This window comes from Rhincodon typus, chromosome 23 (assembly GCF_021869965.1).
Source record: "Rhincodon typus isolate 14 chromosome 23, sRhiTyp1.1, whole genome shotgun sequence".
NCBI lineage: Eukaryota > Metazoa > Chordata > Chondrichthyes > Orectolobiformes > Rhincodontidae > Rhincodon > Rhincodon typus.
This window is the reverse complement of record NC_063354.1, coordinates 7915877-7931475: the sequence shown is the minus strand read 5'-3', so window position 1 is coordinate 7931475 and position 15599 is coordinate 7915877. Positions and strand designations below refer to the sequence as shown.

Here is a 15599-nt window from a genome sequence, read left to right as displayed (position 1 = left end):
TCCTGCGGCTGCAGGGAAAAGTGCCGGGTGTGATGGGGCTGGAGGGGAGTGTGGAGCGGACAAGGGAGTCACGGAGAGAGTGGTCCCTCCGGAAAGCAGATAAGGGTGGGGAGGGAAAGATGTCTTTGGTGGTGGGGTCGGATTGCAGATGGCGGAAGTGTCGGAGGATGATGCGTTGGATCCGGAGGTTGGTGGGGTGGTACGTGAGGACGAGGGGGATTCTTTTTTGGTTTTTATTGCGGGGACGGGGTGTGAGGGATGAGTTGCGGGAAATGTGGGAGACCAAGCGGAGGCTCGGGGACCGCTTTGCAGAACACCTACGCTCGGTTCGCAATAAACAACTGCACCTCCCAGCCGTGAACCATTTCAACTCCCCCTCCCATTCCTCAGACGACATGTCCATCTTGGGCCTCCTGCAGTGCCACAACAATGCCACCCGAAGGTTGCAGGAACAGCAACTCATATTCCGCTTGGGAACCCTGCAGCCCAATGGTATCAATGTGGATTTCACAAGCTTCAAAATCTCCCCTCCCCCTACCGCATCCCAAAACCAGCCCAGCTCGTCCCCTCCTCCCTAACCTGTTCTTCCTCCCACCTATCCCCTCCTCCCACCTCAAGCCCCACCCCCATCTCCTACCACCTTACCCCCTCCCACCCCCTTGACCTGCCTGTCCTCCCTCGACTGACCTATCCCCTCCCTAACTCCCCACCTACACCCACCTTTACTGGCTCCATCCCCGCCTCTTCGACCTGTCTGTTTCCTCTCCACCTATCCTCTCCTCTATCCATCTTCTATCCGCCTCCCCCTCTCTCCCTATTTATTTCAGAACCCCCTTCCCCTCCTCCATTTCTGATGAAGGGTCTCGGCCCGAAACATCACCCTTTCTGCTCCTATGATGCTGCCTGGCCTGCTGTGTTCATCCAGCTCTGCACCTTGTTGTCTCGGATTCTCCAGCATCTGCAGTTCCTACTATCTCTGTTAGTGTTCTTAACTTGGTCACAGACACAACACAGGTAATATGTTTAAAAAGGATGTGTTGGGTACAGCAGGAAGAATGGTTGTTAATATAATTTAGTTTCAAGAATGTTGTTTCAAGAATGCTGTGAAACTATAATGCAATCAATTCCCATTTGAAATCTAGGGAACATCAAAACCTTATGTAATGAAGAAGAAATTGTGTACAATGTGAAAGTTGCTTAGCCTTAGATGAATAAACAGTCAAACTTTTTTTTTACTTGTCTATGGGATGAGGGTGTCGCTGGCTAGGCTGCGTTTATTGCCCATCTCTAATTGCCCAGAGGGCAGTTAAGAGTCAACCATATTACTGTCGGTCTAGAGTCACATGTAGGCCAGACCATGTAAGGATGGCAGCTTCCTTCCCTAAAGGACATTAGTGAACCAGATGGGTTTTTCCAAGAATCGACAATGGATTCATGGTCATCATTAGACTTTTAATTCCAGATTTTTTTTTTAATTGAATTCAAATCCACCATCTGCTGTGGCGAGATTTGAACCCGGGTCCCCAGAACATTGTCTGGGTCTCTGGATTAACAGTCCAGCGATAATATCACTCTGCCATCGCCTCCCCTATTTAGGGTACTTCCGTCTGTATTTGAAGTCTAACACTTCTTGTGTTGGTTTGGTTTGTTAGAGGCTTCCAATAATGGTTATTAAAAATTCCAAAGATATTTTTCTCTTCAATTTGCATTTCTCGTGCAAGATAAATCGTTGACTGACACAAATTTGTTGATGTCTTCGTGATGTGGAACAATTCTAGACATGCAAGATTGTATATTCTCTATTAAAATACAATGAACTGAGCATGTGTGTTTTGTCAACATTTTATGTAAAAAAGTTTGTCAAAGATGAAAGATTCATTAAGAATAGAAGGTATCTCAATTTTAAAAGATATGCATTTCTATAGCATATTAATACCTCAAGATGCTCCAACTTAGACTTGAATCCACTAACTCAGATTAGAATGTTGTCACTGTGCCACACTGATGTACCCACTCTCTTAGTTATTGTACACTTTGAATGAATTTTACCATTGGCTAATACAACACTTTGCATCTGTTTGGTGAAGATGATTGATCCTGACCTCCCTCAAAGATTATACTCTGGTATTCACGGGGAAATTCAATGTTTTTCTGTCAATTTTGTTTGAAAAGTGAGAGCTGGAGCAGTTAATATATCTCCCAGTTTTTACATTCCTAAGAAAGAATGATGTGATATAAAGTTTACTCTGCTATAACAATAGGGTAAAATCTTTCATTGCACTGAAGCATATTGATCGGTTCCCTTTGTCATCACTCCCTTTGACATCGGTAAATGAGTTTGCCAGTGAAATACAAATTTGACATTAGTCTGTCCTCACGTTGAAACGTTTGCACCCAGCAAAGGTAGCAGACTGAGCTGAATTTGACTTTAAGGCTGAGAACTTCCTGTTTTTGGACAAAGTCCAAAAGCAGGAAAGTTTGCAGGAGGGAATCCCATCTACAAAGATGAGAGAACCCATGGGACATTCCAAAAATCAGGCATGCTGGATGGCTTTCTGCCAGATTTTGGGCCCCGGACCATGAAAGCTAAACTGTGGCCGCAGGAAAGGTCCGTGTTACTTGAGGGGTGATCCCTCGAGTGGGGATTGTGGGGAGTGAAACAAACACGCATGCAGGCACACTCTCTCCCCCACCCCCCCCCCCCCCCCCCCACCCCCCCCACCACCACCACCACCACCACCCTCCTCCATAAACACCCAGGTTCGTCTCATGATTGTGCAGGCTGACTTCCTTGTCCCACTTGGAGCTGAAATGATTGCAGCCCAGGCAAGATGAGGACCTTGTGGTCATTATTTGACCACTCCAGCTTCAATTGGCAGCAGGGCAGGAGGGTAGAGCTTGTACCTTCTTGCCCAGAACTTAATTTGGGCAAAGGAGAGAAAATTGATGAAAGTCTGTTCCTCCATCATCTCACCTAAATAAATACACGTCCCACTTCCCAGTCTGCTGCCTCTGGGATCAGATGATTACACCCCAAGTATCAAAGTGAATGTTTGACTGATTTGTTATGTCAGCCATTCAGATGGTTAACTCTGTATACACATTAAATGGTGTTTCAGGTGATTCACCAGCTCAAGTGAATGCTATACCAAAAGCCGAATACTGTGATGCCTGAAATCCTGCCAAAAGTGAGTTAAGAATAGATTGAGGCTGACATATCACAAATGAAAATGGATTGACTTTGTTACGTTCTGCATTCTACTTACGAAGAGGTCGAGAAGTCCAAAATGGGGGAAAAGAAATGAATTTTCAACCGTTTTGAAGTATCACAGTCCAAAATACTGGGCTTGAAAATGTTTTGGGATTTTCTGGGTTATAAAATGTTGGAATGCTCAACCTTAAGAGTGTGATCTGGCAAACATAAAAGCGATAAAATGTTATATAGTAGTGTTTTTCTGCTTTCAAGGCAACTAGAATTTCTGAATAACAGGAGAGGTTATGGTATTTTGCAAAGTGAAATTTAGCTATGGCTTATTAATATTAAGACAAATAAGATTTCTATCTTATTCCTAATATAGGATAAACTTGTTAGTTGAACCATTCAAGTTTTCCGATAAATATTATTTTAGTAACTGCCTCTACCTATTCCACACTTGCTAAAATCTATATTCTATTCATTGAAGAAGAATTACCTAGAGCAAGTTAGGCTGGGCACTTAATTCTCACAATTGAAGTTAAAACCTAGAACATGTTAACACAGCATGGTTGAGACCATTTCTAGGTGTATAAAAACATGTTCAGGTTATTTGGCACCTTCTGAAAAATTAAAAGCTTGCAAATTATTTATATGTTGAGTGATGGGCTTAATTGATGATTACAATGTTTGTTATAGTGAAGCTTTCTTATTATGTGGCCATAGGACCACCAGTGTAGAAATAGAATAACAGAATATAAAAGCAAAGAGATTATGCTCCATAAGTCACTGGTTAGGCCTCAGTTGGAGTATTATGGAGAAATTTGGGCACCACATTTCAAGAAAAATGCAAAGATTTTAAAGAAGGTTGAGAGGAAGTTTATCAGGAAGTTATTAGCATTCAGGCAATTCAGTTAGAGGAGGCATTGGAAAAAGTAAGTACAAAAAATATAAAAATTGACCTAATAGAAGTTCTAATGATGATTTGTAGTTTTAAGGGAGAAACTGTTCCCTCTGTAAGTAGGTCAGTAGCCAGAGACCATGACTTAAATCATTGGCAAAGGATCCAAATGGTTGATAAGAACTTTTCCATTCAAGTTTTTAGGATCTGGAATGCTCTATCAAAGTAGATGGTGGAAGTTGTTTCCATAGTTGTTTTAAAGGGGAATTGTGAAAGGTATTTATGGAGCTACAGACACAAAGTGGGGATTTGGGAATAGATGCAGAACTTTCATGAGCTGGCATACTCGGCAAACCCCAAAGGGCCTCCAATTGTGTTGTAGGTTTCTATGAAAGTTGTTGTTATCGTGGATTCATTGGAATTTATACCACTGTTAATCATTAAATGGTGCTTCTGCCGAGACCACATTTTGTAAAGGATTTTTTTTCCCCCCAACAGTTGGAGCACTGATTGAATTTGTGAAGATGCATCTAATTGACCCAGCAATTTCATTTTATTTATGTAAGTACAACGATCACTTAGCTGAATAGACATAGTCATTGGACAAAATATAACATATTACATTTTTTTGGTGGTTGAACATTCTTTAGGGACTTCTGTTTCTTAAATGGCCATGAAGAAGTGTAGGAAATTACAATTCCCAGATGATATAACCAATACTGGTTAGCTCACCCTCTGGAAAACATTTAAAATTCAGACCTCAACTTCTGTGCACATTCTGTAGTCAAATTTGTCACTTGTTTTTGAACAAACAATTGTTGACATGAATGTTTGTTGCACTGTATTTCAGAAAATTAGAAACGTACAGTAGAAACATTGAAAATAGGAGCAGGAGTTGTAGAGGTCTACAGCATGGAAAAAGGCCCAACAGGTCTGTGCCAGTCAAAATCAACCTTCTAACTCTTTTCATCCCATTTTCCAGCACTTTACCTACAACCTTGTCTGCCTTGGCATTGCAAGTGTACATCTAAATACTTGTTGGATATTTTGAGGGTTTCTGCCTCTATCAACCTTAAAGGCAGTGAGTTTCGGATTCCCACCACCCTCTGAGTGGGGAAAAGAGTCCTAACATTCCCTCTAAAACTTGTGCCTCTTACCTTAAATCTATGCTCTTGGTTATTGATCCCTCCATCAAGGTTAAAATTTTCTTCCTGTCTGCCCCGTCTATGCCCCTCATAATTTTATACATCTCAATCATGGCCTCCCTTGGTCTGCTCTGGGCCAAGGAAAACAGTCCCAGTCTATTCAGTCATAACCTCCCTACTGTTAACTTTATGACCTTCTAATAAAGGCAAGTATCCCATATGCCTTCTTAACCACTGTATCTACCTGTCCGCCTTAAGGTGGACCGGTGGACATACACCAAGGTTCGTCTGGTCCTGGTTACTTCCCAGGGTCCTACTATTCATTATTAACTCCCTTGCCTTGTTTGTAGGCCTGCACTGCCAATCATTATGATATTAGCTGATCATCCAACTCAGCACCCTTCACCCACTTTATCACCGTACTCTTTGATTTCCTTAGCGCTAATAACTATATCTAACTCTTTGAAAATATTCAATGTTTTGGCCTCAACTGCTTTCTGTGACAGAAAATTCCACAAGCTCACCACTCTGGGTGAAAAAAAATTCTTCTCGTCTCAGTCCTAAATGGCCTACCTCATACCTTTAGACTGTGACCCCTGCTACTGGATTTCTCAAACATTGAGGACATTCTTCTTCTGTTTACACTAGTTCAGTCCTAGAGATGTACAGCACGGAAACAGACCCATTGGTCCAATTTGTCCGTGCCAACCAAGTATTCTACATTTAATCGAGTGCCATTTGCCAGGATTTGGACCAAATCCCTGTAAAATCTTTCAGAGACAGTAGGCACTGCAGATGCTGGAGAATCTGAGATAACAAGGTGTAGAGCTGGATGAACACAGCAGGCCAAGCAGCATCAGAGGAGCAGGAAAGCTGACGTTTCGGGCCTAGACCCTTATTCAGAAAATTTTCTGAAGAATGCAGTATTCCAAATGACTTAACCAATGTCCTGTATAGCTGCAACATGACTTCCCAACTCCTATACTTTTGGTATAATTTTTTTATAGATTTCTGTGAAATACCCTTCATTTGTCTAATCTCCAGTGGATGTAATCTGACTGATCTAGTCTCTATTCACATGTTAGTCCTGCCATCTGGGGGAATCAGTTGAACTCTTTTTCGGCTGCCTCCACCTCCATGCCTATTTCTTTGACCAGGAGTCTAACCCACCCACTGCAGACCCCTTCTCCCACCTCCAACAAACCCCATCCTCCTGGACACCACCCCATGGCCTCCTACCCTCCCTCGACCTCTTCATCTCCAACTGCCTGAACCTCTCCTCTCTCTCACTCCAACCTCTACCCAACGGAATGTGCAGCCCTCCACTCCCTCTGCTGCAACCCTAACCTCACCATCAAACCTGCTGATAAGGGAGGACATGGTGGTGGTATGTGTACTAACCTTTACATCACAGAAGCCAAGCACCAACTCTCCGATACTACCTCCTACTACCCTCTCGATTATGACCCCACTCCTTATCGCTAAACCATCATCTCCCAGACCATCAATAACCTCATCACCTCAGGAGACCTCTCACCCACAGCCTCCAACCCCATTGTCCCCCAACCCCGCACTACCCGTATCTATCTCCTCCCCAGTATCCACCAGCCTGACTGCCCTGGTTGACCCATTGTCTCTGCCTGCTCCTGCCCTATTCTGTCTTTTCCCCCTGGTCCAGAAACTCCCCACCTACGTTTGGGACACTACCCGTGCCCTCCACCTTCTCCAAGACTTTGAGTTCCCTGGCCCCACCTTTACCATGGACATCCAAACCCTGTACACCTGTATCCCCCACGCAGATGAGCTAAATGCCCCCCACTACTACTACTCGCGCAGGCTCAACCAGTCCCCCTCCACCGACACCCTCATCCGCCTAACGGAACTTGTCCTCACTCTCAACAGCTTTTCCTTTAACTTCTCCCACTTCCTACAAACTAAAGGGATGGCTTATGGGCACCTGTATAGGTCTGAGCTATGCCTGCCTCTTTGTAGGATACGTGGAACAGTCCCTCTTCCGCTGTTACACTGGCACCATTCGTCACCTCTTCCTCTGCTACATTGATTACTGTATGGAACAAAAACAAAGTTGCTGGAAAAGCTCAGCAGGTCTGGCAGCATCTGTGAAGGAAAAAACAGAGTTAATGTTTCGGGTCCGGTGATTCTTCAGAACTGATGGCAGCTGGGAAAACGTCAGTTTATCTGCAGAAAATAGGGAGGTGGGTGGGTTAGGGAGTAAATGATAAGATAGAGCCTTAAGAGAGAGAAGGACAGTGGGACAGACAAAGGAGTTGATAACGACCAGGCTGAGGGCTGAATAGTTGTTGTGACTAATAACAGGTAGTGTGTAATGGCTATGTAATATCAAGGCCTGGTGTGTGGGCTCGGGGACTGGGTCATGGGAGAGTTTAGGCCCTAAAATTATTGAACTCGATATTGAGGCCGGAGGGCTGCAGCGTCCCCAAGCGGTTAATGAGGTGTTGCTCTTCCAGCTTGCGTTGAGCTTTGCTGGAACACTGCTGATTTACAGCATCCGCAGTTCTTTTGGTTTTTATTTGGTGATTACTGTATGGCTCTGCCTCGTGCTCCCATGAGGAGCTTGAACAGCTCATCACCTTTACTAACACCTTTCACCCCAACCTAAAATTCACCTGGACCATCTCCGATACCTCCCTCCCCTTCCTGGACATCTCCAGTAACCGATGCAGCGCCGACATCTATTTCAAACCCACCGACTCCCACAGCTACCTTGACTGTACCTCCTCTCACCCACCCTCCTGCAAGAATACCAAATTCCTCTGCCTCTGCTGCATTGCTCCCAAGATGGAGCGCTCCACTCTCGGACATTCCAGATGTCCTCCTACTTCGAGGACCGCAACATCCCCCCTCTGTTGATCCACAATGCTGGCAACTGCATTTCTTGCATTTCCTGCACTTCTGCCCTGAAACCCCCTCCCCCTAACAATAGTAAAGACAGAATCCCCTTGGTCCTCACATACCATCCCACCAACCTCTGCGCCCAGTGCATCATCCTCCACCACTTCCGCCACCTGCAACCAGACCCCACAACCAATGAGGTATTTCCCTCCCCATCCCTATCTGCCTTTCATAGGGACCGCTGTCTCCGCAACTCCCTCGTCCGCTGCACATTCCCCATCAACTCCACCACACTCGGTACCTTTCCCTAGAAATGCAGGAAGTGTTACACTTGCCCCTACACCTCCCATCTCACCTTTGTCCGAGGCCCCAGACAAACTTTCCAAGTCTGACAGGGGTTTACCTGTACATCCTCCAACTTGGTTTACTGCATCCGCTGTGGCCTCCTCTACATCGGTGAAACCAAGCGCAGACTTGGTGACCGATTCGTGGAGCATCTGAGCTCTGTACGGTATAATCAACAACACCTTCCAGTTACCAACCACTTTAATCCTCCCCCCCCGGTGCATCCTGGGCCTCCCCCAGTGTCACAGTGATGCCACACACAAACTGGAGGAATAACACCTCATATTCCACCTTGGGAGCTGACAGCCCAATGGCCTCAACATAGAATTCACCAGTTTCAAAACCTCCCCACCCCCGCCTCAACCCACATCCAACCCTCCCTCTCACCCCTGCCTCCTTGACCTGACGCTACCTGTCCATCTTCTTTCTCTTCTATCACGCCCAACCCGCCCCACTGACCAATCCTCACTATCCCCTTCCTGCATCCACCTATCACCATTCCACCCACCTTCCTCTGTTTATTTCCCAATTCCCTTCCCCCTTCCCAGTCCTGATGACGGGTGTAAACCCGAAACTTCGACTTTCCTGCTCTTCTGATGCTGCCTGACCTGCTGTGTTCCTCCAGCTCCACACTATATTGAATCTGGGGGAATCAGCCTGGTAAGCCTTCATTGCAATACCTCCATAGCCAGAACATTCTTACTCAGATGAATAGACCGAAAGTGCATGTGTACCAACATGGCATTTGCTTTCTTCAGCACCTACTGCAGCTCCATACCAATTCAGGTTTCTTTTTATTTTGGTGGATTTTTAAAGGTAATACTGCTTTCCTGAACTGATATCATTCATAGTTATGATCAGTTCTGAAATGTTACAACTTATACAATAAAACAATTTTTAAAATACATTACTGCAAAATATTAAGCTGGGCATAATTCCTTTTAATGTGATCTAAAGTGTACCACTTATTAAGAAATGCCCTACTTGGGTAGCTAATCAGTTGTATTAATTATTGCGTACACATCAAAACATCAGTCATTAAAGGATATTATTTATTTTCGAGTGATATATTTTTAATTTAGTTAGTTCTGTTGCCATGTATCTATAAATTAATTTACATGAAGTTTATTCTAAAATGTTAGACTCATCTTTAATTTCAAATCAGATGTCTAAATTTGTTGCCAATTTCTTTGGCAAGACACATCATACTTTTACCTCTTAACAATTATTCCCATTTGATTGGTCAGAATGGTTCACCGGAACTTGGTGAATTTCACATCTAACCTGCTTTCAGCTATTTGCCCTTTCAGAAGTGTTTGAAGACTGGTCTTTGTTGTGGTTTTAAAATGTGTAGCATTTCTTGTCATTAATTTCAGTTGGGAATTATATTTATTATCCATCTGTTGTTTTCTCCATCAACCATAACCCAAAACTAAAGAATATCAAATGTGGTGTATCTGCCCACAATAAAAATCATGCATTCACCACAAAATCCCTAAAAATCATCTGAACCTTTTTTTAAATACAGAATACATTTGTGCAACATATGTGAAAAGTTGAGGTGGTCTGGAGACACAAAATACTCAGTTTTTCATTGACTATTTGGAAATGAGATAACCTTGGGTATTTGGGAAATAAATAACAGCTAAGTAATAGATTTGAGTAGTCAATTCTGATTTGGAGCCAAATTCAACTTTAGAAATGATTGAAGTAATGACAGCGTAGCAGTTTTTAAAGACCAGAATACTGGTGATCAAAATAAGAGAGCCTGTCAAAGCTAAGGTACTTTTTAGATCCACTAGAAGAGATTCTCAATCTTTCTTCTTTTTATGGTAATCTCATTCCTAATTGAAAATAAAAATTGGTTTACTTCCCAAATGAGGAATCTAAGTGTAATTAACACAATAGAGAAATCAGGCCTAGATGCTGCAAAGTGTTGATGCCACCTCAGATTTCCCTATCTATCTGCTCCTATCTGCTAACTTGACGCACAGTACAGTGCTGAGGAAAACCTGTATTCTGCACTATAAAAGTATAAAATTAAATTGTACCTCTAACTAGATCACTACAAAAATGCAGACTGTATCTTCAAGGTAACTGGTAGATGTGAAAAAAATAGGCACAAGAGAAATAAGTGTCTTGCTTCTCTAACAGTTATTGTTCATGTCATGAGCAACCATCTAAAAGCCATCAGTTTTTGTTTTGTTTGGGCTGATCCCACTTAGATCTGTCCTTAAACAGTCTAATCATAGCTGGAGCATATTTACTGATGGATTTTGTTCCGATCTCTTGTACTGGGACTATCACAAGAATCCATTCTTGGCGACCACTTCTTCATGCTCCCTCTTGCAGCCTCATTTGCAGACCCAGAGCCAGCTTGCATATGTAGAGTTACAAGTCACGAGCATATCTCTCCTCCAACTCTCTCAGCCCATCCATTGCAATCGTAATTCTTGTCTGACATATTAAATTGTATCCACCCCTCCCGTCCCCTTAGCTTTCACCTTGCCATTAGCAAGTATACTTTCACCCCACCCTGGCCCCACTCTCTGGGCTGAGAGCTCTGTCTCTTTCTTTAATACTCTCCTTTGGACGGGGTATTATCTCTTCCTATGATGTGGCATTCATCTGCTTCCTCTGAAATGCAGCTGGATTATCTTAAAACTGTTTGTGTTAAAACGGATGTACAATTTCAAGATGGTGGTTAGTTTGACAATAATCATTGAACTTATTTTATCTCTAATACCATCATTTCAAGTCTTAAAAATTCAAAAAATATAAAAGAATCAGACCAAACTGTCTTTATGGTTTATGCAAGAACAACTTTCTTTTCAGTGAGATAGTAGGAACTGCAGATGCTGGAGAATCCGAGACAACAAGGTGCAGGGCTGGATGAACACAGCAGGCCAAGCAGCATCATAGGAGCAGAGAGGCTGACGTTTCGGGTCTAGACCCTTCATCTTCCCAAGTTTCAGGGGTGTTGTGCCACTTAATCATTGTAAAACCCCTTCGCAAAAGCTCGTAATTAACTAAGCAACGTATTATGTTTGATACCTTGTGGGTGACAGCAAACAAAATAGAATTTTCTGCTGTTATATTTTGGCTTTAGAGAACAGTGTGGTAGCTCAGTTTATTTTCTTATTACGTTTAAAGGATGTAGTCATAATAATTCCTCATCAAAGGTCATTGAATGTGTCAAGGTTAAGATTGGTACACAGTACTGTGGCATTTTCACTCTATATTGTACTTGTGTCGCTATTTCTCAAATCAGCCAATGAATCTAATGAGATTTAGTTTATAATCATAATGGTTTCTATTTTTATAGTTAAAACACCACCTAAAGTGCTTCTTGATCAACCAGCTGCAACACTATTTGAGGTAAGATTGCCAACATCTGTTATCAGTTATCCTTCTGAATTTAACTCATGTTGATTACTTATCGCACTTAATGTGCAATTGATTGAAAGTCATCTTATATGAATAACTATATATTTATGATATGTTAACATTTTTCACTTTGCTTTATAGTCTTACTGAACATGATCGAGAAACAATTTAGATCTTTGGGGAAAAACCAAGTGCGTTATCCTTGTTAAGTCTGAATAAGCAGTAGAGCCCAGTTTTTGTTTTATTGTCGAACATTGGAGAATGGTGCAAGAAGAAAGTAGTCTAAAATTTAACAGCTGCTTAGATGAACAACTGCGTATTAGAAAAGCAAAACACTGCAGATGCTGGAAATCTGGAACTTTAGTAGCAAACACTGGAAATATCAGGATGTCCAGCAGCATTTATGGAGAATGAAACATTATAAGATTTCAGGTTGATGATCTGGCAGCAATACGTAGGAAATAGGAACAGAAGTAAGCCATTAACCCCTTCGGGGTTGCTCCATCATTTAATATGATGTTGGCTGATCATCCAACTTAGTACCCCATTCTCATTTATGCCCCACATCCTTTGATCCCTTTAGCCCTAAGAGCTATATATGTCTCCTTTCTGAAAGCATTTAATGTTTTGGCCCAACTGCTTTCTGTGCAGAGAATTTCAATGACTCACCACTGTCTCGATGAAGAAATTTCTTCTCATCTCAGTTCTACATGGCCAACCATATCCTTGAACTGCGGCCCCTGGTCTGGACTCCTCAGTCATCGGGAACATCCTTCCTGTGTTTACCCTATCTAGTCCTGTTATAATTTTATAGGTTTCTATGAGATTCCGCTTTTCATTCTGTTAAATGCGAGTGAATATAGTCCTAACCAAACCAGTCTCTTTACACGTCAGGCCTGACATTCCAGGACTGGAAAACATTGGAGATGTAACAGATTTCAAACGAGTACCTCTTTCTCCATCTTCCTTTTTGAATGTAACATCATTCTCGCTGTTCTGATGAAGGTGGTTTCTGGGATATGACGACTGCAGGAAAAATATTCAAAACTGTACAGAACATTTTCTTAATTCTTTGTGCTGTTACAAAAACACAAGCTTTTATATTAAGAGTTCATACAGCTAAAAGTTAAGCATCATGAATGAAGTATTTGGAAACTTTTTTTAAAATTAATTTTCTGGAAACCAGCTGGAGTACTTACTAATGATGAGCAATCTTATTGTGTTGACATTGCTTCAAAGAAACAAAGTTCTCTTTTAATGGTTGTATTATATAAAAGATTATGCATAATTAATAACAGAAATCTAATTACAGATTTGTAATGAAAGTGGATTATTCCATGTATATGTATGTTTTCAATTTGAAAGATGATTCAGAACATCTTAATTAGCTCAAGATATATAAGGGTGGGTATATTGTTTGTGGATGCCGACATGTTTTTTAATGTAACTGTTCCCTTCAACCCACAGACAATTTGTCTGATAGGTTACTGGGTTCCAGGTTTGCTTATTTTTGCAATCAGGCCTTGGGCTGCGATGGCTCTCATACAATGCATATTTGATTTTCTCTATTGACATTGTTATGCATTAGCTTTGACTTATCTAACTCAAAAGAGTTTGATTTATAATGCTACAACAGTACTTGTTTTTTGTTTTAATTATCAGCATGTCATTTTCATGAGCATAGAAGTATTTCTGGATGACCAACAGCTAAGCAGCTGTGTGATACTGGAATCCCAATATGCCAAAAAAATGGATAGCTTGTGATTACTGATTATTGATGATTAGTTTGAAGTCACACGACACCAGGTTATAATCCAACAGGTTTATTTGAAATCACAAGCTTTTGGAGCGCTGCTACCTTGTCAGATGAAGTAGCTGACGAAGGAGCAGCACTCTGAAAGCTTGTGATTTCAGATAAACCTGTTGGACTATAACATGGTGTCGTGCGACTTCTGACTTTGTCCACCCTCGTCCAACACCGGCACTTCCACATCATGGCTATATTGATGATTAATGCATTGATATATTTGTAACTTTGTTGGCTTTGATACCTTGTCTTAATGTTTGTACAAGATAAAGTAATTTTAATGAATATATTTGTTAATTTTATAAATGACTGAGTTTTGTCACAATAGCTCCAAATTGTATTGTCATGCCTTTAAATATATTTGCTATAAAGGTGTTCTTCATTTGCTTCCTTAATATTGTAGTACGTAAAACAGATTAGTGCTGAACTGTACATCACAACTGTTCTTTATTGAGGTGGTAACAATTAATTTCAGTATCCAGGTCTGGCAGTGGCCAAATGACCGGGGTGGGGGAGTTTACTGTGTACTGAAGAAGAGTAATATTATACTCAAATTATACTTAAATTTGTTTCTTTCTAAATTTGTTTCTTACAAATACTGTAAAAACTGCAGAGTTTCTCTAACATTTTCTCTTTTTATTTTAGATTTCGAGCACCTGTAGTACTTTGCTTTTATTAGGGATGCGTACTCCTTTTCACTATCTAGTATCCTCAGTTGAGGAAAGTTTGCACTACACCCATCTGTGGTTAAATAGTCTTATAATTTTAGGTTCACGAGTGAACAATGAGCATGTATGGATGAGTACTTAAAATGCCAGGGGATAGTAGCTATGGACCAAGTGCAGTTAAGTGGGATTAAGTGTACTTTAGTGATTGTTAGTTGGCATGGACATGGTGCACCAAAGGGGCTGTTTCTACACAGTATGATTCTATGTGGACTCAGGACTGAGATCCATAAAATTGTATTTGTGGGAAGTCAGTGCCATGATTTGTAAGCAATGTTAGAACTTAGGGTCACTAGCATCATAGATACAAGATTGGTTAGGGGACAGGAATCAAGGAGTAATGGTTAATTTAATGTTTTTGGGGCTGAGGAAGATTTGTAGCAGAATTCTTCCAGGGTTAGTGTTGGGACCTTGCTTTACCTGATATAGCAATGATCTGAATCTGGGTATACAGGATACAGTTTCAAAATTTGATATAAAATTTGGAAGAAGGGTAGAGTGGAACTCCAAAAGGGCATGTACAGTGATGCATTTTGGTAGGAAGAACATGGAGTGATAATATCAAATAAGGTTATACCTGTAAAAGGGGAGCAGGAACAGAGAGACTATGGTTGTATATTCTTAAGTCAATTAAGGTGACAGGACAGGTAGAGTGAGCAGTTCATAAAATCTACAGTATTATAGGCTTTATTAATAGGGGTGCAGAGTACAATAGCAAGGAGGTTATATTGAACTTCAATAAGACATTAGTTCAGCCCTCGCTGGAGGACTGTGCCCAATCCTGGCCTGAATACCGCAGGTTAGGAAGGATGGAAAGGCATTGGAGACAGTGCAGAAGAGGTAACAAAAATGTTTCTGGGGATGAGGAACTTCAGGTATGATGATATATTGAAGAAGTTGGGACAAGTTTCCTTAAGAGAGGAGAAAGCTGAGAGGAGATCTCCTAGACAAATTCAAAATCACAAAAAGTCAAGATAGAGTAAATAGGGAGAAAATGTTGCCACTTGTGAAAGGTTTGAGAATGAGAGAGCACAGATTTAAAGTGATGTAGTAAAAGGAGCAAACGTCTCATGAGGAAAAATCTTTCCACATGTTGGAGTGGAATCTGTCTTATTTGTGTCTTATTGACGTTCAATATAACCTCCTTGCTATTGTACTCTGCACCCCTATTAATAAAGCCTATAATACTGTAGATGTTGGTTAGGGTCTGAGATGGACTGCT

General features: G+C 41.6%; 1 protein-coding gene across 5 annotated transcripts in view; it reads left to right on the top strand.

The window, feature by feature from the left end:
* aspscr1 (ASPSCR1 tether for SLC2A4, UBX domain containing) overlaps nucleotides 1-15599 on the top strand; it is a 210698-nt gene that overhangs the window by 127840 nt on the left and 67259 nt on the right. For 4 of the 5 annotated variants that reach the window (XM_048610706.1, XM_048610704.1, XM_048610707.1 and 1 more), the window contains 2 exons: nucleotides 4593-4655; nucleotides 11784-11836. In XM_048610706.1, the coding sequence (XP_048466663.1) occupies nucleotides 4593-4655; nucleotides 11784-11836 (116 nt within the window). The remainder of the gene's footprint in view (nucleotides 1-4592; nucleotides 4656-11783; nucleotides 11837-15599) is intronic. The other variant, XM_048610705.1, reaches the window with a different exon arrangement.